This window comes from Carettochelys insculpta, chromosome 4, assembly GCF_033958435.1.
Source record: "Carettochelys insculpta isolate YL-2023 chromosome 4, ASM3395843v1, whole genome shotgun sequence".
NCBI lineage: Eukaryota > Metazoa > Chordata > Testudines > Carettochelyidae > Carettochelys > Carettochelys insculpta.
In genome coordinates, this window is record NC_134140.1 from 13826040 (window position 1) to 13849512 (window position 23473).

Consider the following 23473-nt stretch of genomic DNA (forward strand, 5'->3'; position numbering starts at 1 on the left):
TTCTCTAGCCCACTCAGTTCTTGCCATTTCTTCTTGGAATGCCAACAGGAGTAATAAAGCACTGGTTTTGTGATGTGCTCACTTGCCTACGAATAATTGGACTAAGATTGTATAGACCACGCTGAAGAGCCTTAATATTAAATTGTCTGGATAAGATCAAATTGGAAGCTGCATCTATGCCTGAATTTTGGTCTGTATGTTTGGTCTGCCTGATCACGTTACACACTGGATAGTTGAAAGCTAGAAAAAAATCTTCTGTTATAGATTATTTCCTAATTGGCCATTACAATGTTTCTTGCATCTTCCTGTGAAATTCCTGGCATCCTGTCTCTGACAGACTCCAAAATCAGATTAGATGAACAACTAGTCTGATCTGGTATGGCAATGCCTATGTCCTAGTCATTTTTTAAATGAAGAAGGGAAGCTCACTAGTCCTAGTAAACATCCTTTTGGATGTTTGACATTTCTACAAGGAGAAACCAAGTAGGATTAGTCAATTTCCCTTTTGCATGATTTAGTAGCAGAGTGAAATTAGTAAATCAACAAGCCATGGTGTGCTAGTGTATGTGCATATAGCAGAGTGGTAAGGTGACTAGCAAGATGCATCAGTAAATTGTGTTCACCGCCAACCTGCTTTGAAAGGGGAACGAACTAGATCAAATAATAGCTCACTTCTAACTTGAATTTTTGTTGTTCTTATCTGTGATATAAGGACTGCAAAAGGACCTGTCTTAGTGCTGTGGTTGATTTACGGAACTCTTCATTCTGTGATTGAAAAAGTAAATGTTTAAGAATACTAACATGAAGCAGTTCTTGGCAATCACGAGAACAAAATGTTCACCTGCAGTTGCCCATGGTGCCTCTAATGTAAAATTAAAGTTGGCTGACATCAGAGAATAGCCAGCCAGCAGGAGTTAGCTGTTTGCCTGCACAAGAAGGGGAAAGCATACAGGTGTGCTTGATATGTAGTAGCTTTTCTCAGGGTTAGCTGTTGACACTGCAGCAGCACAGCTATATCTCTTCATGGCTATAGATAATCCACCCTCACGAGAGAGGGCAGCTAAGTTGATAGAAGAATCTGTTACCCTATCTGCATCTAGAGCATGGCTTCGGCTGGCTTAACTACATCACAAGAGTATGAATTTTTCCTGCCCCTGGACAATGTTCAATCAAAATTTTAGTGTAAGCCATATTTCTGTATGATTACCTTGAGGATCAAGACACTTCAAAACCATATCCTCTTTATTTAGCTGAAATGGACTATCTAGGAATAAGCAGAACCATAGAAATTATAAGTGGCAAAAGATCAATAGCTCAAACTTCAGTTCCTTGAAACATGAGCTATGATCGTCTTTGCACATAAAAACTTTACACCTGACTGATTGCCAGCATTCATGATAAGGAGAGTTGTAGTCTTATACTCCCAGAAGAAGGGAAAGAGGAAAGCATTTTAAAATCAAGTAATAATGTTTATTAATTTTGTGCAGCACTTAGATACCATGGCTGCAGGCATTTATTATCAAATCTAGCATGTACTGAGTCTAATAATTCAGACTTCTACAAGATAATTAAATTACTTAAACTCTGGATTGAAGTTCAGAGCTCATGCAGAAGTCCTACATTTATATTTTGACTTTTGTTTTATCCCACTGAAGTCAATAAGGGCTGCTGGGCATTTGGCACTTTTGGAAAAACAGTGCCTTTATTTCTGAACGTGGATGTGGGAATTTCAGCAGACATTTCTGAAAATTTTGGCTACAGTATTTTTAGGTGATCTTAGTGTAGTGTTGATGTCATATAGACTCAAAGCTTCTTATGTAGTCAGTATGCTTTGAAATGGTAGAAAAATGAGAATCTAGAATAAAGAAAGCTATGGTAAAAAAAAAAATGCTACTTTTACACAGATCCCACAACCCCCTACCCCCACCCATTGAATTGGATTGACAAGAGATAAAAATGCCCATTGCAAATCAGCATCTGTGTATTTCAAGCAATACAGTTTGAGTACTGTGGTTAAGATTTACAAAGCAGTCGGGAAGATTTAGACACATTTTCCACTTGTGGAAGATCTGTGTCCTAATCCCCTCACTGCCTTGAGAATCTCAACATCTGTTTTTAAGAAGTGACTGCCTATTAATAGTACAACCTCTTGTTGGCCTGGAAACTCAGGGGACCTGCTGTTCCTTATAAAAGCAAATATCAAATCAATGATTGTTTCTCGTAGGCATACAATGGTAAAATATAACTTTACAGCATCCAGTTAATTGTTTCCAGTTATAATTGATGTTCTTGAGTAGTATAGGAAAGACTGTCCAATTTTTTCTTCAAGGCTGTGTCTACACTACAGCGATCTGTCAACAGAAGTTGCTGGAAGATCTCTTCTGACAGTAAAACATCTGTCAACATATCACGTCCACACACAAAAGCAGATTGAGTGAGCTGCTCTGTTGACAGAGAGCAGCCAGGATGTCTGCTCCTCTTTCAACAGAATGGCCACCCTGAAGAACAGCAGACAGGGCTGCCTGATCCACCAGAGAGGACCCCCCAGAGTGCCACTTGGTCTTTGTTTTGACAGAAACTGTTGTCAGAGGCGTGATTCCTCATCATGGAGAGGCAAAACACTGTTGATGGAAGTGCCGAGTTTTGTCGTCAGACTGTTGACAAAGCGTACTTCCTGTGTAGGCGCTCCGAATTTTTCGACAAAACCCTCTAGATGTAGCTCAAGTGATTGCTCATGCCCATTCGACATAGGTGCGTGTGCCCACCACATGCCTTGGTGTCAGAAGATTTTCCCTCAGTAGTACGCATTGGGGAGCCAGCCTAGACATCCCCTGGAGTGGTGCATGAATGCATTGTTACATAGGGCACCTCAGGCTCCCTCTCTCCTCCCTCCCTTCGTGCTGTGCTTAGAATTGCGTGCTTATCTTAGGATTTAGTCATAGCATATTGTTCCCTAGTTTTTCCTCTGTAACTAGTTCCTGTTTTGTTAAATACCTGTAAATAGCTGGCTAGATAGCTAAGGGCATCGACTTCATCCAGACCTGTGGCTGCTCCATGGATGAACCCAGAAGAGCAAGCGTGTTCTCTGAAGGTCCACGGGGTGCTTCTTGAAAGCAGGAAACCCTCCACTCAGTTTGCTTCTGCTGTCAAATGGAAACAGTTTTCCATCTGGGTCTCCTGAGAAGGCTTAAACCCAACTGAGGCCCCACTTCCCCCCATTTTGGACTATCTGTTTTACCTCAAGTGCGAGGGAAAGGCATTAGCCTCTATTCAAGTACACTTGGCAGCTATCTCCACATTTTATCCCCCAGGTGCAGAGCCTTTCTGTCTTCTTCCATGATGTCACAGCCAGCTTTCTTAAGGGACTGGACAAGCTCTTTTCACAGATCTAAGCCCCAGATCCCCCGTGGGACCTTTAATGTGGGCCTGTGTAGACTTATGAGACTTGGCTTCTTGCTGCTTTCTGCTCCTCTCAGCAAAGTTTTCTTTTCTAATAGCCATCATGTCAGCCAGAGGGGTCTCAGGCATGGTGCTCTTGATATCTGAATGTCCTTACATGGCCTTTTTTAAGGATAAGATTCAGCTTTGGCCACTTTCTGCCTTCCTCTCAAAAGTGGTTTGGGGTTTTCATGTTAATCAGGACCTGTTTCTCCTGGTTTTCTACCCTAAGCCTCAAACAACCAACGAGAAAAGACATCTTCACACCATCAGTGTTTGTAGGCGCTTGCCTTCTATCTGACACTCTATCTGGAGCGGATCAGGCCCTTCCATGGATCACATCAACTCTTCGTAGTGTATGCGTAGCAAATTAAAGGCCTCCTGGTGTCCTCTCAGAGGATTTCCACATGGATCACTGCACCTGTCCTTATTATGAGTTAGCGGAAGTTTAGCCGTCCACTCTCATTAGGACTCATTCCACTAGGGCTCAGGCCTCTTCTACAGCCTTCCTTGCTCACACCCCCATTTAGGGTATCAGCAATATGGTCATCCATCTGCATGTTTACATCCCATTACTCCATCATGCAGCAGGCAAGGATGACACAAGCTTCAGGAGGGCTGTCTTGCAACTGGAATGCTCTCAGTGAAACTTCTTCCGGGTCCACAGACACTGTTTGGAGTCTGTACTGCTTGAGATGCACTGCTTATGTCTATTCAGCTTCCTACCCTGGTCCCCTCTGTTGGAGTTTCCAGCACAAAGGAACTGAGGCGGGGCCAGAGGTGCCCTATTTATTGCAGCTTTTGCACACCACTCACCTTATTCATGTTCACGTCCACGCACCTTCTGGGAACTGCTGAGGGAAAATCTGCCACTGGTGCATGTTGCAAGCATGCACACCTATATTGAATGGACATGAGCAACACATCTTAAAGAACAGTTATGGAAACAAGTAACTGCTCTGAACATAGAAAAAGAGAAAAATATAGCAAATGTATCCCATCAAAAATAAGGCAGTCATTGCCCTTCGTAATACTATCTCATGTATTCAGTTATATTTCAATTCAGTTTTTTAAAAAAGGAGTTCTTCATATTTATTTCCCATGGTATAGGCATCCCCTTATAGTTCAGTGCTCTCGTTAATTAGGCAGCATAAGGGGCCTTAAAGCAAACTGATGCAGCTTTGTTGAAAGTCATAATTTTTGTAGACCTATGTTGGCTTGTACTAAAGTGCACAGTTGAGAATTCATGAAATCTTGGCTTTCTTCCCAGTTCTGCATTGGACTTCTTGTGTGGCTCAGAGTAAGTTATTTTACTCTCTCCATTTGAGAGCAATGAGAGTAAATACATCGTGAATCTCCAAGTGGTTTACAGTAATTGGATTGATAGTGCTAGAGAAAAGACAAGCATGATTACAATTAAGCATCTGGCCCATGTAACCTGTGAAAAGTGTTTTGAAAATAAGTTTGTATCTGGAAATAACATTTTTGAGCCAACAAAGCATGGTGTACAGCTTGCAGGAGAGCAATGTTTGTCACGTAGCCATTGTGGGAACCCAACCCAAGAGACTGTAAGGGCCACATTTTTTAAAGGCCCCTACTCATGAATTGCAATTACAGATCAGCAGTGGATTTGTGCAAGTCAGGACTCTTCATGTGCATAGATAAATATTGGTGTACTTGCAAATCCACATGCTGAGCAAGTGCATCAAGACTTTGTTGTAGAAGCTTTTCTTGGGATTGTTAAACTGATACTAACACAGCATGAAAAGTGGCTTTATAGTCCCATTCTTCAGATTGCCATCTTGCAAGAGTCATTTTTTAGTAAGGTGACTGCAATTGTCAGTTCATTCATACATTTTTACTCCTTGTAATTTGTTTCATAGAAGTGTTCGAATATATCTAAAAACACTCTCTTTAGAGAGGGGTATTTTGACAACGCACAGGTAAGCTGTTGACTCTGTTCTCCCTAGTGTTAGCAAAGGGAATATTATTCAAAGCCATGAAACTTTTTTAGCAAGGGGTTTCCAAGCTTTTTCATAGGACTTGTCTCTGCTACAGATTAGATTGACACTAGCAGTCTATCCACTGGGGGTTGATTTAGTGAGTCTAATGAAGACCCACTGAATTGAGCTCCATTCACTCTCCTGTACACTTCAGTACTCCAGCAAAAAGAGATGAGTAAGGTGAGTTGACAGGACAGTTTTTTCTGTTGACCCCCTGAGCTGTGGACCACACAGTAAGTAGATCTGAGCTATCTGTAGATCTGATTTGAGTTGTGCTACAAAAATAACTCAAATTGCATAGCTTAGATCAACCTGTACTTGTAGTGTAGACCTGCCCCTAGTGTGGACCATTGCTTAACAGAGCATCTCCTAGACCCAATACCTCCCATCCTGTTTATGGTCATACAGGCCATCTGCTGACCCACATGGTCCTGTTCATCCTCTCTGCTGCTAGACATATTACCTAAGTATTGCATTCTTTTTTCATGCTCTCCTGGATATTCCTTTCCTGTTGATGGATGGCAGTTGCAGTTCCATTGGTGACTCCAATCCCCAAAGGGCATTGCCTCCTCCTGTCTGTATGAGAGCACCCTTTAGTGGAGACATTAAGGCTTGTTTCTTGTTTTCTCCGATCTCCTCACCAGGATTTTCAAGGCCCTGCCATCTGACTGCCTATCTGTGTCTTCTCTCCTCTCCTCCTCCACCTTCTTTCCAAGCTGTCCTCCAAACTGCACTTATCCTCTTCCGTGCTGTCCATTCAAGGCCTTGCTGACACAGAAAGTTGCCTGTGTTTAAACTGACATGTGAATTTAATTCCATTTGGTTAAACCAATGCACTCCATCATTGGGTCAGTCTTATTTCGTTTTAAGAGTGGCTTTTTTGTTATTTAGTTCAAGCACTTATCTGTACTTGAAAATTAATTCAGATTAAGCTAATGTGTGAATTTAAAGCACAGTCAACCTTGAATTAAGACAAAGTGGAATAAAATACTCTTATTCTGAGACAAGAGTGTCCACACAAGAAATAGCTACTGTGCTTTCCGTTCCTACCCGATCTAAGCTTACTTTCAAATATAGATCAGCCTAACTCAACTAGGAGCAGAGTTAAACTGAACCAGAAATCTCAAACTGAAAAAAGCATTCATGCAGGGATTTGTCACAATTTAATTAATTTAGTTTAAAAGCCAGTTTCATGTAAACTAGTGCAACTTTCCTACTTCAACAAGGCCTCGCTCCCTTCCTCAGCTTCCTTCAAACCTCTCCTTTAAAATTTGCTTCTTTTGCCAAACCTTTCCACACAGATGGTGAAATTCACACCTCCGCAGAAGGCTAGCACAGGACCTATGTATTACTTTAATCCTAAATAAGTGCCTTTTCTCATCCCTTTCAAACAGTTTCCAATCCATCTGAACTAGACTTTATTGTCTTGCTGTTTTCATAAGGTCCAGGTACACTTACTGTTTTCTATAACTAGTAGGGTTCCTAGAGCAGCAGTTTGGTGGATGTGATGGTTTAGGTAGCTTTGCAATAGTCCTTTGAAAACATAACTAGGCTCTGTGATTTTTTTTCTTTAATATATGACAGCTCATTTAATGGAACTTGGTTTCATCCTGCTGCATTGCATGTAGATGCATGAACATCAACAGTGTTTGGTATTTTTCTTAAGCAAATGAAAATCTTGTCCTACTTATTGACTGCTATTCTCTTTAACCTCTGATTTTAGGCGGTATGTTGGATGAGGCAACGAGGAAAGACCTGTTCACAGACACCTTCTGTAAAGTGTGTGGGGCTGTGCTGCAGTTTGAGTCACAAAGAATTTCACATTATGAGGTAGGACAAAGGGTTTGACATTATTTTCCTGTATAATGCTACCTATTTTTTTCAATGACAGTTGCATTGCATAAAAGTCACATACAGTTTTTGTTGTGAGTTTTCCAAGACTGACCATCATGGTTGGACGGTGACCAGAGTTGCATGCTGTGATTAGTTACTGCAGTTAAAAGGCTGTACACATATTTTAAGGAGATCACAAAGCACACAACGAACTACATATCATGCTGAAGGCTATTAGTCTTGAAATTAATAAATACCTTGGATGAATATTGTATGGCTACATCTACATTCCTCTTTCAAAAGAGGAAAATGCAAATGAGGGAAATCAAAAATGCAAATAAAGCTCTGATTTTAAATCTCGCTCTTCATTTGTATAATCTCATGCAATCTCTTATTTAGAAGAGATTTTTCTAAAAAAAAAAAAGCAGTGTAGATGGGGTTCTTTCAAAAAAAACAAAACAAAACAACCCCTTTTTCAAAGGAACCCGCTAACCCTCATTTTTTTTCACAATTAAGTGTTGTTTCGAAAAGGTGTTTGGGAGGAAAAAAAGAACCACATCTTACACTGTTTTTGTTTTTGTTTCTTTTGTTTCTTTTGCTTTTTCAAAAAAATCTCTTCCAAAAAAGTGATCACATGAGATTATGCAAATGAATGGTGAAATTTGTAAATCAGCACATCATTTGTATTTTCGATTTCCCTCATTTGTGTTCCTCTTTCAAAAGAGGCATGTAGTGTAGATGTAGCCTCTGTGTTATAAAGTGTACTTTGCCTTTGCATGGTATCCTTTATATGTTCAGAGGTACCCAAGCACTGGAATTTCTTCCAATTTCAGCCAAAGCAATACAATTTCCTTACACTCAGTCTTCACAGGATAAAGAAACTGCTTTGAGGGGTTCATTATTCTTATCTATAATAGAAACTGAGGACTTGGTCCAGCAAGGTGCTACATGTCTTTAACTCCTGTTCCTTTGAGTTAGTCAGAGGGAATGTCTGCCCTTACTGGGAGACAGTTCAATCTTCCAGACTTTGATTTCATGCATCTAGTAAAGACACACAAAATCGACCTATCTGGGGTCCGTATTTGACCTCCTGTACTTCTGCTCCTACAGGAAGTAAAGGAGGTTGACGGGAGAAATGCCTCCGTTGACCTCCCTCTGTGAAGACAGCCTTTACAGTCAACTGCAGATACGTTGATTCTAGCTTGCAATTGTTGTAGCTAGAATTGCATATCTGGAGTCAACTGTAAGGTCTAGTGTAGGCTAAGCCTGAGATACTTAGCACCTCAAAGGGATTAGGTTATAGCATGAGTTTCTCTTTTGGGATAGGTCTTTACTGACCAAAAAAAGAATGTTCTTAATTTGGATTAGTTAATTTGGGTTAAAATAGCAGTGAAGACGTGGCAATTCAGCTTTTGGCTTGGGTTATCAGGACAATTTAAAGCTTTTAAAGAAGTTTGGGATTGAACTGGAGCTGCTTACCTGAGTTAAAAATAGTCACTATGTCTTCAGTGGTAGTTTAACCCAGACAGCTAACCTGAACTAAGAACACGCCATTGTTTAATTTTTTTGCAGTGCAGACGTACCCTTTGTTGAATCTGACTCAGCTGAGGGTGCAAATAATATCTTCAAACAGGGAAGCACAAAGTGGGGGGTGACCCCCCTTGGAGGGACCATGAAATTTCCTAAGGGGGCACAGCACGATTGGCAGCCAGGTCTCAGGCTCATCCATCTCATTCAAAAATGTTGAAATATGTTACCATTTTTATATATCTATATTCACATTTATATATTGATTAATAATTTTTTTACATTCTCCAGATTAATTTTCTTACATGTGCCAAATGTTTTTTCTTTTTTTTCCCCACATACACATAAGCAAAAATTCTTTCAGTTTGGATTACATTAGGCTAAGGATACTGTCTGTCCCGTTTTAGCCAGGACAGTCCCATATTTCTGGCATCCCGACTTATTTTAACAAAAGGGCTAAGTGTCCCATATTCACTCCTCCTACTGCTGAGCTGCCCTTCCCCCAGGTCAGTACAACTGCAGCTGCAAGTACCAGGTGCTGGCTGGAGAGCATGTGTAGTATGTACATGCGTGGCCAGGGGTGCAGGCAGTGGCAGGAGAGGGAGCCAGCAGGTGGCCGTGCCACAGGGAAAGGAAGGGTATGCTGGGGTGTGGGGTAGTGTGTGTTCCCCACAGTCCTTTTTACTGCCCCTCCAGCCAGTGTGACCCTCCCCCCAAGACAGGACATGCAACCCTGTTCCTGGCTCTCCATGGCATGGGGCAGCCAGGAGCCACACCCGCAGGGCTGCAACCCCGTTCCTGGTGCCTTGTGGCATGGAGCAGCCAGGGAGTGCCCTGTCCATGGGACAGTAGTTCCCACATGGTAAGTGCCACTGGAGCCTGGGAGCTGCCTTGCAGGATGGCAGCCTCAGTTGCTGGCAGCACAGGGCAGACAGGGAGCTCCCCTGCAGCAGGGAGGCAGCCAGTTCCCAGCACCCTGCATCATGGAACAGCTGGGGCGTCCTTCGATGTGGGGCAACTGTGGAGGAGCCCTCCCTCATTCCTCCTGAGAGCAGCAGCCCCATTGCTTGGGGCAGCCTGGGAGCCCCCATTGCGTAGGGACTGCCCCCTTCTCTGCCAGGCTGCTTTTCTGGTGCTGAGTGCCTGGGCAGCCAACCCTATACCCAGGGAGGACACGCCGCCCACCCCTTCAGGCTTGCAGGCTACAGCCTTCATCCCTGGGATCCCCTACCCTCCCTGGGAAGCTGAAACCCCTATGCTCAGGGCCACCACTGGAAGGCAGTGGCCCCCCGCCACTGTGGGGCAACAGCTGGGAGTAACAAGGGTTAATCCTGCATTCCCCACATGCTACCTGAGGAGGAGAAGCCTCTGGAGCCCATAGGGCAAAGTCAGAGCCAGATGAACCTCCTGTGGGCTGGGAGCTCAAACTTTTATGTGGAGCAATAGAGCATGGCACAGGACTGAGAGGCCGGCCCTTCTAAAGAGCAGTAATCATCTGCTTGTAAATATCTTTTTAATATTTTTACCTATTATTAGTTATAAAAATGCAGCACGTCTTTTTAATGGGTGCTCAGTAGACAATACTATTTTGACTGTTTGTGTGGCATAGGTCTGATTGATTTCCGTTGAACTCACTGAAGTCCGAGCAATTTTGCCAGGTGTCCTGTATTTGGCATAGGGAAATATGGTCACCTTACATTAGACAGGTTGTGGCGGGGAGGCTTCTAATTGGAGGGGCAAAAAGTGGAGTCCAACATAAAAAGTTTGCTCACCCCGGCCAAAAGCATCACTAGTGATGTCACCATCACAAGGGAAAAGGCTGTTTTCCGTACTGGTAGCATTCTCTTAGTCAGTGTTTTAGCCAGCATCGAGCTGGAGCACAGGAGGATTTTGCTTTATTTGGTGATGTTGTAGGGAAGCCTGAGAATGTTCCTCTGAAGCAGTGGCATCCAGTTGGATAGTATCAGTTCAGAGCAGCCAAATCACATTTTGGCCAACAGGTGATTACCATGTCATGGAACATACATGCAGCTGTATTACCAGGGCAGAATGTGGTGTGAGATGGTACCTCAGAATTAAAAAGGAGCTGAAAAAAAACATAAGATCCTATTGTGAGACATAAGGGCTTTCTAGTTAAGACACAAGACTGGGAAGTAAAGCAGCTGGGTTCTAGTCTTCATTGTGCAATAGGCTTTCTCTGTGATTTTATGTGTTTTTTATGCTGTCCAAGCATTCCCATCCATTATAGAAAGCTGGAAGAGATACTTATTTCACTAAGTTGAGGATTGCCTGGTAACTAAAGACCGCTTTTAGATTTTTGACGAGGAAGCATATTATGTAGCATTATGTATTAATAAATATTATATTATACAAATAGGCTTTGTCCAGTTGTCTGTCTTGTGAAATCAATATAGTCTGTAAGTATAAAAGCAACTTTTCATAGTTTCAAAGACCATTCAATCATCTAGTACGCCCTGCTGTCTATCACAGGGCATTAACTTTCTAGCCAGTGGACAGTGTTATACTTTTCTCTGCTACCAGGAAGAGTCTTCACGTCATCTGTAAATGTTATCAGCAATGATTTAATGATCTCTTACAGATCGTTAATAAAAATGTTAAATATCATGGGTCCAAGAACCAGTCTTTGCAGGAGCCCACTATAATGCACTCACTGTATGGTGATTCCCTCCTTACAATTGCATTTGAGACCTATCAATTAGCCAGTTTTAACCTATTTAATAAGTACCATGTTGATTTTATATTCTAGGGTTTTTTTAATCAAAATATTGTAGAAGTCTGTCAGCAATGTTATCTTTATCAGCCTAATTTGTAATCTCATCTAAAAGAGTTATCCAGTTAGTTTGAAGGTATATATATTCTGTAAACCTATGTGATTGGCATTAATTACTACCCTTTGGTAATTCTTTATTAATCAAGTCCTATATCAACAGGTCTGTCGTCTTGCCAAGGATCAATGTCAAGTTATCCCATTTTATCTTTTTAAATAGTTACACCGTATTGGCTTTCTTCCAGTGTTCTGGGACTTCTTCCTCAGTGTTCCAAAAGTTATTGAACGTCAACACTAACAGTTCAGTGCACATGTCTGCCAGCTCTTTTAAAACTCTTAAATGTCAGGTATCTGGGCCTGCTTATTTAAAAATATCTGACACTAGTAGCTGCTGTTTAACATCCTCCTGAGATACTACTGGAGTGGAACAAGTGCACTGACAGTCTGATGTGATATGAGTACATCATCTGTTTTTTCCCAAATATGGAACAAACCTTTATTGGACAGTTCAGTCTTTCCCTCACCATCACATTCTACCATTTCCATCTTGTAATGGACCAATACCATCATTAGGCTTACTTGACAAATCTGGAAACCAGGTTACCCTGAGCATGTGGACAAGACCCATCTGCCAAACCTTGAAGACGATTATCTGAACCACCTCAGATCATCAGGATCTTGTGTCCAGCTGTGGCCCATCCCATATGCTTTAGAGGAAGGCAAAACAAAAGACAAAAACACAAACACCCGCTTCCCTTTGCACAAATCCAGAATACATCTGGCTGAGTGTGATTTGGGGATACAGAGGAGCAGGATTCCTTCCTGGCCTCAATCAGCTGATGCCTCGAAGCATGAGATTTAGATTAGTCATGGCCTGCAAGTGTTATGAGCATGCTGAGGGAAGTGCAGAGCGTCCTGTTCTCTCTCTGTTCCATGAAGGGGGATTCTCCAATTTTGACCAAGCGAATCTTAATGTTTGAGTAAGTCAGTCCATTTATCCTTGTTAATGGACTAGGAATAATTCTTCTTTTTCCAGGGCAAAAAACATGCTCAGAAAGTTCGCCTTTATTTCCAAATGCGCACTGAACAAGATGGTGGACAAGAGCCTGGCAAACAGAAGAGACCAGATTATGTGAACTTTCAGGTAATGTTTCCTCTTCAGACCTGTAGTTAAGATGTTAAATGAGCCCTTCATTGCTGAACCCTTGTAACTGAGGTTGCCTTTGGTTTCAGTTGGATGGGAGTGGAGCAGTGGACAAAAACAAATACTGCAGTCTTTGCAACATGATTTTTACTTCTCCAGTTGTTGCTCAGTCTCATTACCTGGGAAAAATACATGCCAAAAAGATGAAGCAATTATCAGGAGACCAACCTCAGATGCCTACACAGACCACTCAGTCACAAACAGGTGAGAACTAGAGGGGCGCTGAGTCCTACATGGTGCATATATTTTACTATCACTTCTCTGAAACAGATGAAGTGAGGCATTGATCATCTTCCCAGCTCTACTGCTCTGTGCTTTTATAGTGTATTGATGGAGTTTAGATGGGTCTACAATAAGGTGGGTGCAAAACTGGCTAGACAACCGTACTCAGAGTGTAGTTCTTAATGGTTCTCAATCCTGCTGGAAAGGTATAACAAGTGGGGTTTTGCAGGTGTCTGTACTGGGACCGGTTCTGTTGAACATCTTCATCAACAATTTAGATATTGGCATGGACAGTATGCTTATTAAGTTTGCAGATGATACCAAGCTAGGAGGGGTTGCAACTGCTTTGGAGGATAGGGTCAGAATTCAAAATGATCTGGACAAACTGGAGAAATGGTCTGAGGTAAACAGGATAAAGTTTAAGAAAGACAAATGCAAAGTGCTCCACTTAGGCAGGAACAATCAGTTTCACACATACAGAATGGGAAGCGACTGTCTAGGAAGGAGTATGGCTGAAAGGGATCTATGGGTTATAGTGGACCACAAATTAAATATGAGTCAACAGTGTGATGCTGTTGCAAAAAAAGCAAACATGATTCGGGGATGCACTAACAGGTGTGTTGTGAACAAGACACAAAATGTCATTCTTCCGCTCTACTCTGCACTAGTCAGCCTCAGTTGGAGTATTGTGTCCAGTTCTGGGCGCCGCATTTCAAGAAGATGTGGAGAAATTCAAAAGGGTCCAGAAAAGAGCAACAAGAATGATCAAAGGTCTAGAGAACATGACGTATGAAGAAAGGCGGAAAGAATTGGGCTTGTTTAGTTTGGAGAAAAGAAGATTAAGGGGGGACGTGATAGCGGTTTTCAGGTATCTAAAAGGGTGTCATAAGGAGGAGGGAGAAAACTTGTTCTTCTTGGCCTCTGAGGATAGAACAAGAAGCAATGGGGTTAAACTGCAGCAAGGGAGGTTTAGGTTGGACATTAGGAAAAAGTTCCTAATTGTCAGGGTGGTCAAACAGTGGAATAAATTGCCAAGGGAGGTTGTGGAATCTCCATCGCTGGAGATATTTAAGAACAGGCTAGATAAGTGTCTATCAGGGATGGTCTAGACAGTACTTGGTCCTGCCATGAGGGCGGGGGGGCTGGACTCGATGACCTCTCAAGATCCCTTCCAGTCTTAGCATTCTATGATTCTAAGTACCCAAGGGGTAGCCATGTTAGTCTGAATCCGCAAAAACAACAAGAAGTCCTGTGGCACCTTAGAGACTAAGGGCTTGTCTACATTAGCCCCCTTCTTTGAAGAGGGCATAGTAATCAGCCCAAGCAGGGAATAGCAGTGAGGTGCTGCAATGCATGTGCAGCACCTCATTAAGCTAATTCTTGCCCCGGGGACTTTGAAGTGCCAGCAAGCCAAGTACTGAGGGCACTTCAGCGTGCATGTGCAGCTTTGAAGTGCCCTTACTCCCAAAACTTGTAAAGGCACTTCAAAGTTGCACGGGTACTTCTAAGTGCCCACAGCTACGCGGCTTGCCAGAGCTTCGAAGTTGCTAACTTTAAAGATCCAGCGGCGAGGATTAGCCTAATGAGGTGCTGCATATTCATCTCAGCACTCTTTGCTATTTCCCACTCGGGCTGATTACCATGCCCCCTTTGAAGAAAGGGACTAGTGTAGACAAGCCCTAACAGACTTATTGGAGCATAAGCTTTTATGGGCAAAGACCCACTGTGTCAGATGCATAGAGTGGAAATTCTAGAGGTGGGTATAAATATACAGGCACCTGAAAACAAGGGATTTATAAATCAAGAGAAAGGCCAGAGTTGTTAAAGGTCAATTCAGTAAGGGAGGAGGCGGCCTACTCCCAGCAGGTGATGTGGAGGTGTGAACACCAAGAGCAGAGAAACTGCTTTTGTAGTTGGCCAGTCATTCCCAGTCTTTGTTCAGTCCTAGATTGATGGTGTCAAATTTTCAAATGAATTATAATTCTGCAGTTTCTGTTTTCGAAGTTTTTTTGTTGCACGATGGCTACTTTTAAATCTGCTACTGAGTGTCCAGGGAGATTGAAGTGTTCTCCTACAGGTTTTTGTATTTTACCATTCCTGTGTCCATTTATTCTTCTACATAGAGACTGACCAGTTTGGTCAATGTATATGGCAGTGGGGCATTGCTGGCACATGGTGATATATATTACATTAGTCGATGTTCAGGTGAATGAGCCCCTGATGTTGTGGCTGATGTGGTTGGGTCATCTGATGGTGTTGCTGGTATAGATATGTGGGCACAGTTGACACCAAGGTTTGTTGCAGGGATTGGTTCCTGAGTTAGAATTACTGTGGTGGGTTGTCTGTAGGTGAGAACTGGCCTGTCACCCACGTACTGTGAGAGTGAGGGGTTGTTGTCCAGGATGAGTTGTCCACTGATGATGTACTGGAGAGGTTTCAGGTAGGGGCTATAGGTGATGACCAGTAGGGTTCAGTTATTTGCCTTGTTAGATCTGTCTTATAGCAGGTAGCTTCGGGCACACATCTGGCTCTGTCAATCTGTTGCACTGAAGTGTGTCTGATGGTATGACAACTCGAGGCAACCGTGAAGTGAAAGAATGAAGATGATGTTACTTAATCAGGGCACCAGCAAGTGCATAGCAGAGGAGCCAGGGCCCAGCTCTTCCACCGACTGGGGCTGTAGTCAAATGTCTCCGTTTCTCCCTCTGCAAATAACAACACTTCAGTTCTGGGATATTGTGAGGGTTGATTGCAGCCCTTAGCTGGCATTATACTAATTGCTAAATTAGTGTTGCTAGTTATTCAAAGAATCAATCCAGAATCATGTAACTGTCCAGCACCTTGAACAGGTCCTAGGATTGAAACTTAACATGTCTTTCCTGGTCTCATGCCACTCGCTCAGTATATGTGTAGGAGCTGGAAGAAGGTGACTTGATGGTGAGGGAAGCTCATTTGCCTGGTGAGCCCATTCTCCTTTGTGGGATGAGAGATCCTGAGGACTATGTTCTCTCTTGAACAGTGTCATCTGGAAGCCACAGGATCGCTTTTCTGCTCTTCTCACCTTTCAGCTCCAGTTGTGCAATATTTATAATTCTGTGGTTCCATAAAACTGTTCCAGACTTTCCTTTGTTGTGCCATTAACAGGTTCCCCTCCTGGCCCTTCTGCATCTCTGGCACTACAGGAGCCCTCAGCTGAGAAGCTCTCTCAGAATCCAGATACTGAGGAGTCCACATCAGCCTCTAGCGTTGCTTTGGATTTAAATGATCCAGACAAGTACTGCAAGCTCTGCTCAGCTCCCTTCAATAATCCACTGATGGCCCATCAGCATTATGTTGGCAAGAAGCACAAAAGGAATGAAGCACGGAAGAAGATGATGGCGGAGATGGGAGATGAAGCTCTTCCTGTGGAGCCCTGTACAAATGGTAAGTAAGCTCTGGGGAATTATTCCAGGGTTGACACTGATTGTAGATGGGTGTTTGGTGTCATAAAATCACAGTTTGATTTGTGATTTGGACTTTGTTTTCTCCTTTCCCTCTGTGCCGTACACTGCTTGATTTTATGGTCTCTGAACATCTTTGCTTTGGAAAGTATTTCCTGATGACACTGAGGTCCGAGTCCAGTTCTCACCTGAACTCAGCAGCAAAGCTCTCATTGACTTTAATGGGAGTAGGATCTTATCCTGTGTGAAAGAACTGCCAGCACTTCCTACACTAGAACTCCAGAACTGGATCTGACCCCCTGAGCCCATTTATATATTCCCAGGTTTCCTTAAACGAGCCAGGCTGTGAACTTAAGCAAACTCAAGGAGTATGCTTTGACACTTAACAGTAGCCCTGTGGGGGTAGAGTGTTTGCTTATAGATAAGCTTGTTGGATTTTGGGGTGGAGTATTTACTTATTTTGCTGGATTGGAAATATTAATGCTTCAGTGGGAGAAGTGACATGACTTGGCAAGGTACAAGCCTTTCCTCCTCTGAACTCACTCAAGGCAACATGTATCACAGCTATTATGTACCACACAGAGATTTCTCTTGGCATCATCCAGCATTCTGTACTCAGATATCCTTGTCTAAGCTAATATGACTGTATTTAGACTTGATGGTCCAGTTAATATTGTGAATGCTTATACTCCATCCACATGGTTTCCGGCATAGTTATCATTCTTGTCAGCACCTAGGTACCAGGATATAAAAACAAAATACTCATCATCTGTGTCCATAAATAATCTTCTCATTATTTAGACTGTGCCCACACTGTTCTGCATGCTTTAAGGTATACTTTCACAGGCCCTGGTTTTGAATGTAACTCTAGCAAAACAAAGTCTGTTTACTGCCGAAACTTTGCATCTGAAGAAAGTGGTTAGCAGGAAATGGTCCTTATAAAATAACAGTTGCGTAATGAAGTAGGGAACTCATGATTTGCATTTTGTTTGCGATCTCTTTAACCTGCAGCTTTCTGTTCTTTCAGCACTTGGAGTTGGTAACTACATATGTCCTATATGTAACATCACTCTTACCTCTATAGAGATGTACCAGTCCCACATGCAAGGAAATAAACATCAGATTAAGTAAGTCCTTTGTCACAGTATATCTCCGGTTGCTGTACTGCTCTGCTGGCTGAAATTTGTAACAGAGCAGAAGTGGTGGAGGGGATGTATGTATTGCACAGCATCCTTTGATGGCTGCTCTGTGAAATGGCTTTGTTGTGGCACATCTATTCTACTGGTGAAAATGACCAGCAATTTAAAAATCACACTTAGAACAAAATATTACCTACCACAGGGTGATAACATCCTCTCCCTTCCTTCCCTGTTCCCCAGATCAACTTGTGGACCTCTCCACTCTCCCTCATTTTTAAAGTTTCCCAGCCTGTGGAAGAAGCCTGCACAATTTTTCCTTCTTTTTTACCACCTGGAGACAGTACTTCAATATGAAGCCAATCATACTTGTAGGGAATGGTCTGTAATGTAACGTCATCATTGCCATGGGGCCAGTTTGGATCTGACCCCGAAAATATTGAGAGCCACAATTCCCGATGACCTTCGTGAAAGTTTTTGTATGTCCCAACATCTGTTGGGGACAGACCCTTTCAATACTAAACAACATATAGAAATAATGTAGTAGAACTTAGTCATTTACAATCTAGATAGAGAAAATCCTTAAATCTCTATGTCCGACTAGTGTAACAATTTGTGGCCTTAATCTCGCTCTACATTCATATATATTATATCTGGATCCTGTAAGAGCAGGCTGGAAAGATGGAGGTTTTTTTCTTCCTTTTCCCCCCACTTTTTTCCCTTTTCCATGTCATCTAGTCATTTGCCCAGTCAGATCTGCTGAAAAATCAAGACAAATAATACTAGCACATATGTAGTGCTTTTCAAAGCATCTTCTCCTCTGTTGTTTTCTTAGGTATCAATATACAATGTGACATGCCACATCTAAATCAGGAAGACATAAGAGTCTTTACCTGATCATCTGCCATAGTTCAGAAAGGAAATGAGCCAAAAAATAGATTTGTTTTAGTAACTAAGATTTTATATCTGATTCTTGCAGGGAAACCATGGTTGTCAACCTCATCAAGAACTCAAAGAAAACATATGACTCCTTTCAAGATGAATTAGAAGATTACATTAAAGTGCAGAAGGCTAGAGGACTGGAACCTAAAACATATTTCAGAAAAACAGAAGAGGAAGAATTTGAAAACTACGAGTTAGAAGCTGTAAATGATTGTGGTGATATTGAATATTCCAGTGTTGAACAAGGACAGCATTCCAGCTTCTTCTCAGAAATATATATGTCACCACATGCCATTGAAAACAAATCACCGTGCTGGTCACCAGCTCCCAAGACTATGCTAAGAATAGAAAACGTCGCCAAGTGTCATGACAGCAAGGAATATTATTCAGAAATGCAAACACCTCAGATGACCTCTTTCAAAAAGGATAGCTATAGCCTATCATCTGCAGAAGAATCCAGTGACTGCTACAAGCACATCTCTTCGGATAATAGCACTCACTCCTATAAGAAAGGCCGAAAGCTTCGAAGGAAACATGAAGAGGGGGAAAGAAACACTGGGGAAGAGGAACACAGCAAAGAAGCCACAAAGCAGAAAAGGAAGGAAAACAGTGAAGAGACAGATTCTGGAAAGGATAGTGAAATGCAGAAGCGAAGAAAGATTGATATAAATTCAACTCATGAGAAAAAATCTAAGCACAGTAAAGACAAAAGAATTAAAGAAATACCCACTGAGAAGGAGAGTAGAAAGCACAAAAGAGATAAAAGGAAACCATTGTCTGATGGCAAAACAGAAGAAGAGATACTTTGGGATGAATCTATCCTGGGATTCTAATAGAGGTTTTGATTAACTTTATGAAGTCAGTATTTTTGTAGTCTCTCTAACCATGGTGTACTATGTTATGACTCAATTTTTTAAAAAAAACAAAGTTTTTGTCCCACTCTGTGGAAGCGAGACAAAGCCTGACTTCTGAACTCTTGGGTAGTAGGTATGAATCAGCTTTTAATAATCTCACTGACACAACAGTTGTACAACAGCATGAATTGAAAGCCAATGATCTGTTCTGGAATGTACTTCAAATATGGGTCAGTAGCTATAGTGTTTGTTTTGGGGTTTTATCAGAATGAATGGTCTCTTCCAAATCTTATTACTGGCATTAATATGGAGAATTTGATCATTCTTCTATTAGTGTACAGAATGTAGTAAAATAAATAAGTACCCAGTCCTCTCAGCCATCCCTGTACCACTTTCACTGAAGGCTTTTAAAAGGGAATGTGAAAAATATAGGGTTTTGGTTCCAATTCTTATTTGCAACTGTTATGTTTTTTTCACGCATGAGTAAAAAGCAAAAGAGTCTATTAAACATGTAAATGATTGTCAGATATATGTTGTCCAGAATATTTTTCTCATAGCTGTGATCCAGATTTTTAGTTTCAGGAAATCAGGTGAAGTAACATATGCAAAATCAATTTCAGTGAGTAATTCCAGGTTAAGTATTTTTCCCATTCTTTCTCAAGATAATTTATTTAAAATCATCAAACAATGGTGTTGTAATAGAGCTTGATTTGAATATAAGTAAAAAATGCTTGAAAAATTCAAGAACAGCAGCAGAAATAACTGGAAGTTTGGACGCTTCTGATAAATCAAAGTTTATCAGCTCTTCATTCACAATATGGAACTAGATCCTCTTGTTAGAGAACTAATGTCATGTTTGGTGCAGCCCTATGGTATATGAAATGAGTTGGAGTCCTCACACTGCCTTTGTGCTATTCTCACTGGCAGTCTCTGGTCCTGGGTTCAAGGGGCCATTGGGACTGGAACTACCTTTCACACCCCTACAAATAGTTCTTCTATGGCAGGGCGGAATCACTTTAGCAAAGGAGGAAGGTGGCACATACACTGTGTCTGCCTATGTCAGTGGTTTTTAATCTGTGGTCTATGGACCCCACTGCCTAAGATTTCCAGGGGGGTCCAAACCTTCATTTGCCATTTTCATGTGTCTACAAATGAAAGAGAGGCTGAAAATCACTAGTCTATGATATATGGGGTCTTTGGCTAAAGGAGGATTTGAGTTTCCTTTGCTGTCATTTCTTCACCTTCAGAAGCATCAAGTTGACTCTTAAATGCAGTTTTACTGTGAACAGTGATTAAATAGCTTCATGGAGCTCCTCGTTTGTTGTCTCCAGGTGATTGTAGATCAAAACATGTCCAGGTTGCATATAAAATGTTATTTTTAAAGCCAGCACTTGGAATCTGCAAGTCATGCCACATTCTTTCCTCTTAATGCAGCATCACTCATAATAGTTTCTGCAGATTAGTGTATGCCCTCAGAACACCTGTGCAGACCAGTTGTCTCTATGGAATTTATACAGGTGTAACCAAAGTGTTGGTGAGGCCTAAGAAGGATTAGAGTCCAGCTCACTCCCTCTTGACTGGGTGTGCTCTGAGTTAACAAAAATAAAAAGAAATAAATACTTCAGTCACTAAAACCATCATGTATGACTCTAAAGACATGCAGGGAGCTGATTTCCTGAAAAACAAAGTGCCATTTTGCATAGTCATTTTTCAGAGTAGAATTGTCCTACAGGAAGGCGGGAGGAAAAGTAAGACTACTCTGAAAATATTTTTTAAGTTGTCAAAATACTGAAACATTTTAATTCCTTCCATGGGCACATTTATAACTCCATTCCACAGAGTCATCCTGTATCATCTGTTGCATAGTGCTCGCTCTAGAAATTGTGGAATAGCTCAAGAGTCATTGGCTTGGCATCAGATATAGTTGAAAGACGTGGGACTCCTAAGGGAGTCATATTTACAGCATAATAAGTAAATAGGAATGAATGGTAACTAAGAGTGGTCTGTCATGTAAATGGAACACATGCTATTTGTCAAGTGTTCTCATCCAACATATGTGATATGGTTTTCTGTTTTGTAAAGAGACTTACAATTTTCTAGCCATTGATATTCTATAAAAAAATTAGGTGGTTCATATTTTTGAAAATATTTATTTGCTTGCATTTCCAAATTTGTGTCATATGACAATACATTTTTAAACAATTCCGAGCCAGTTTAAAAAAGAAATCTACTATGTATTGCAAGCATATGTTTACCATCTCTCCTGTCAACTATCTTACTTTTTTTTCCCCTCCCCAGTTGCAAAAGCATCTAGATGCTGTTTATACTAAAGGGAAGTGTGCCAATTTTAGGTTATTTTAAGTGAAACCACACAAGGATGGAAATTCTGAGGTAAGGCACAGACTAAGCCCCCGGTCCTGCAGTCAGATCTGCACCACGGGTGGACAGTGACATCTGTGTGGAGACCTGTTCCAGTCTGTCATGCTCCATGCAGACTCAGGGCTCTTCCGGTGCAGATCCGATTGCAGAATCAGGAGCTTCATCTGTAACAGATTCTTTTCTAAACCTGTATATTGCAAGGGTCTTCAGACAGCTGCTCTGTATCAACACAATAAGACCAAAGTACAGTATAGGCAGATTTCGAGTTGTAATTTCATTGGTGTGGTAAGACTGTTTGACTGTAGGTTCAGTGTGAAATAGGATAATATAATTGTTAGAACAAGAGATTGGGAATAAGGATTCCTGGATTCCATTCCTATCTCTGGCATTGGCTTGCTATGTGATCTTGCCCAATTCACTTCATCTTGTGCTTCCATTTTGCCATCTGCAAATCACATATAATAATAATTACGTTTATGGGGGATTGTAAACAACCTCAAAGGAATAGCCAGGTTAATACGTATCTGTAAAAACAATGAGGAATCCTGTAGCACTTTCAAGACTAACAGATTTGATAGGGCATAAGCTTTCTGATGACATGGGTTTTACCCACGAAAGCTTATGCCCAAACAAATCTGTTAGTTTCTACGGTGCTACAGGGTGATGCGTTTTTACACATACTTACGCATAATTATGCACTTAACCTTCCTTGCTGAGTAAGGGTCTAGGCTGTAGGCCTTTAGAAGCTCCCCTGAAGATATCTCCTAGCAGCATCTGTATAAAGTTAAGATTAAGAGGTATTCTATTTAAAATTTACTATGATGTATGAATACAATTCCCTTCAACTAGTTTCCATATCTATGTAGTTCACATTTACATAGAAGAAATACATTATATTTTCATTTCTGGGTTAGTCTAATTGCATAAGGAGTTAACCATAAATATTTCAAATGAACAAATTTTTGGAAGTTTTAAATACCAGAGTAAGACATTCATTTGACATTAAGCATTCCCAAAATTCTTTTAAGTAGCATCTGTGTTATTACCCATGTTACTGTGGTAAAAATGCTTAGCAGTATTTTAAAAATGAGGCCAAATTGGAGGGAAGTAGCTAAATAATCATTGTCAGTTAGTTCAGGGGTTTCTTTATATATTGTTTATTTTATGCTCTACTGATTTTACTAACATTTTTTAGAATGGGGAGCATATCATTCTAGCTGGCCTGAAACTTTGAGTCATGAAATGGAGCTCACCATCTGTATTACTACCAAAGTTAGTGACTGTCGGTTTAAAAATGTGTTTATCTGTCAGAGTACTGGGGTGATCAGGCTGCGATTTCAGAGATCTCTGTTCTCTTCCCAACTGTTCTAGACTTTCTGCTCGACCTTGGACAACTAACTCTCTTAATTTCTCTGTGCCTATGTTTCCCTTTTTGTAAATATGGGATGATAATAGTTTCATGCTGTTGTGGGGATAAATCCATTCATGTTTGTGAGGCATATGGACACCATGCTTATATGCTTAAAAATGCATGTAAATAAAGATGTATGTCCAGTGATGGCCAAAAATCAGGCAAATGCCACACTCATTTTCCCTTTCTGCAGAAAGTCATAAAAACAGAATTATTCCTTCTAGATCAGGATCAGCCTACAACTGGGGGCGGGGGAGGGACTCAAAACTTATTTTGGCAGTCACTCCTGTCAGATT

The 23473-nt window shown here is 41.4% G+C and overlaps 1 protein-coding gene across 6 annotated transcripts in view; it reads left to right on the top strand.

The window, feature by feature from the left end:
• The window catches only part of KRCC1 (lysine rich coiled-coil 1), a 50984-nt gene that overhangs the window by 20304 nt on the left and 7207 nt on the right, over positions 1 to 23473 (top strand). For 5 of the 6 annotated variants that reach the window (XR_012645308.1, XR_012645307.1, XR_012645310.1 and 2 more), the window contains exons 2-7: positions 7165 to 7271; positions 12626 to 12733; positions 12823 to 12997; positions 16160 to 16438; positions 17483 to 17582; positions 18571 to 19520. Coding sequence is in view for 1 of the 6 variants with exons in the window: in XM_074992264.1 (XP_074848365.1) it covers positions 7165 to 7271; positions 12626 to 12733; positions 12823 to 12997; positions 16160 to 16438; positions 17483 to 17582; positions 18571 to 19366 (1565 nt within the window). In the remaining 5 variants the exon portion in view is untranslated. Of the gene's footprint in view, positions 1 to 7164; positions 7272 to 12625; positions 12734 to 12822; positions 12998 to 16159; positions 16439 to 17482; positions 17583 to 18570; positions 22055 to 23473 lie in introns of those variants that run through there. The other variant, XM_074992264.1, reaches the window with a different exon arrangement.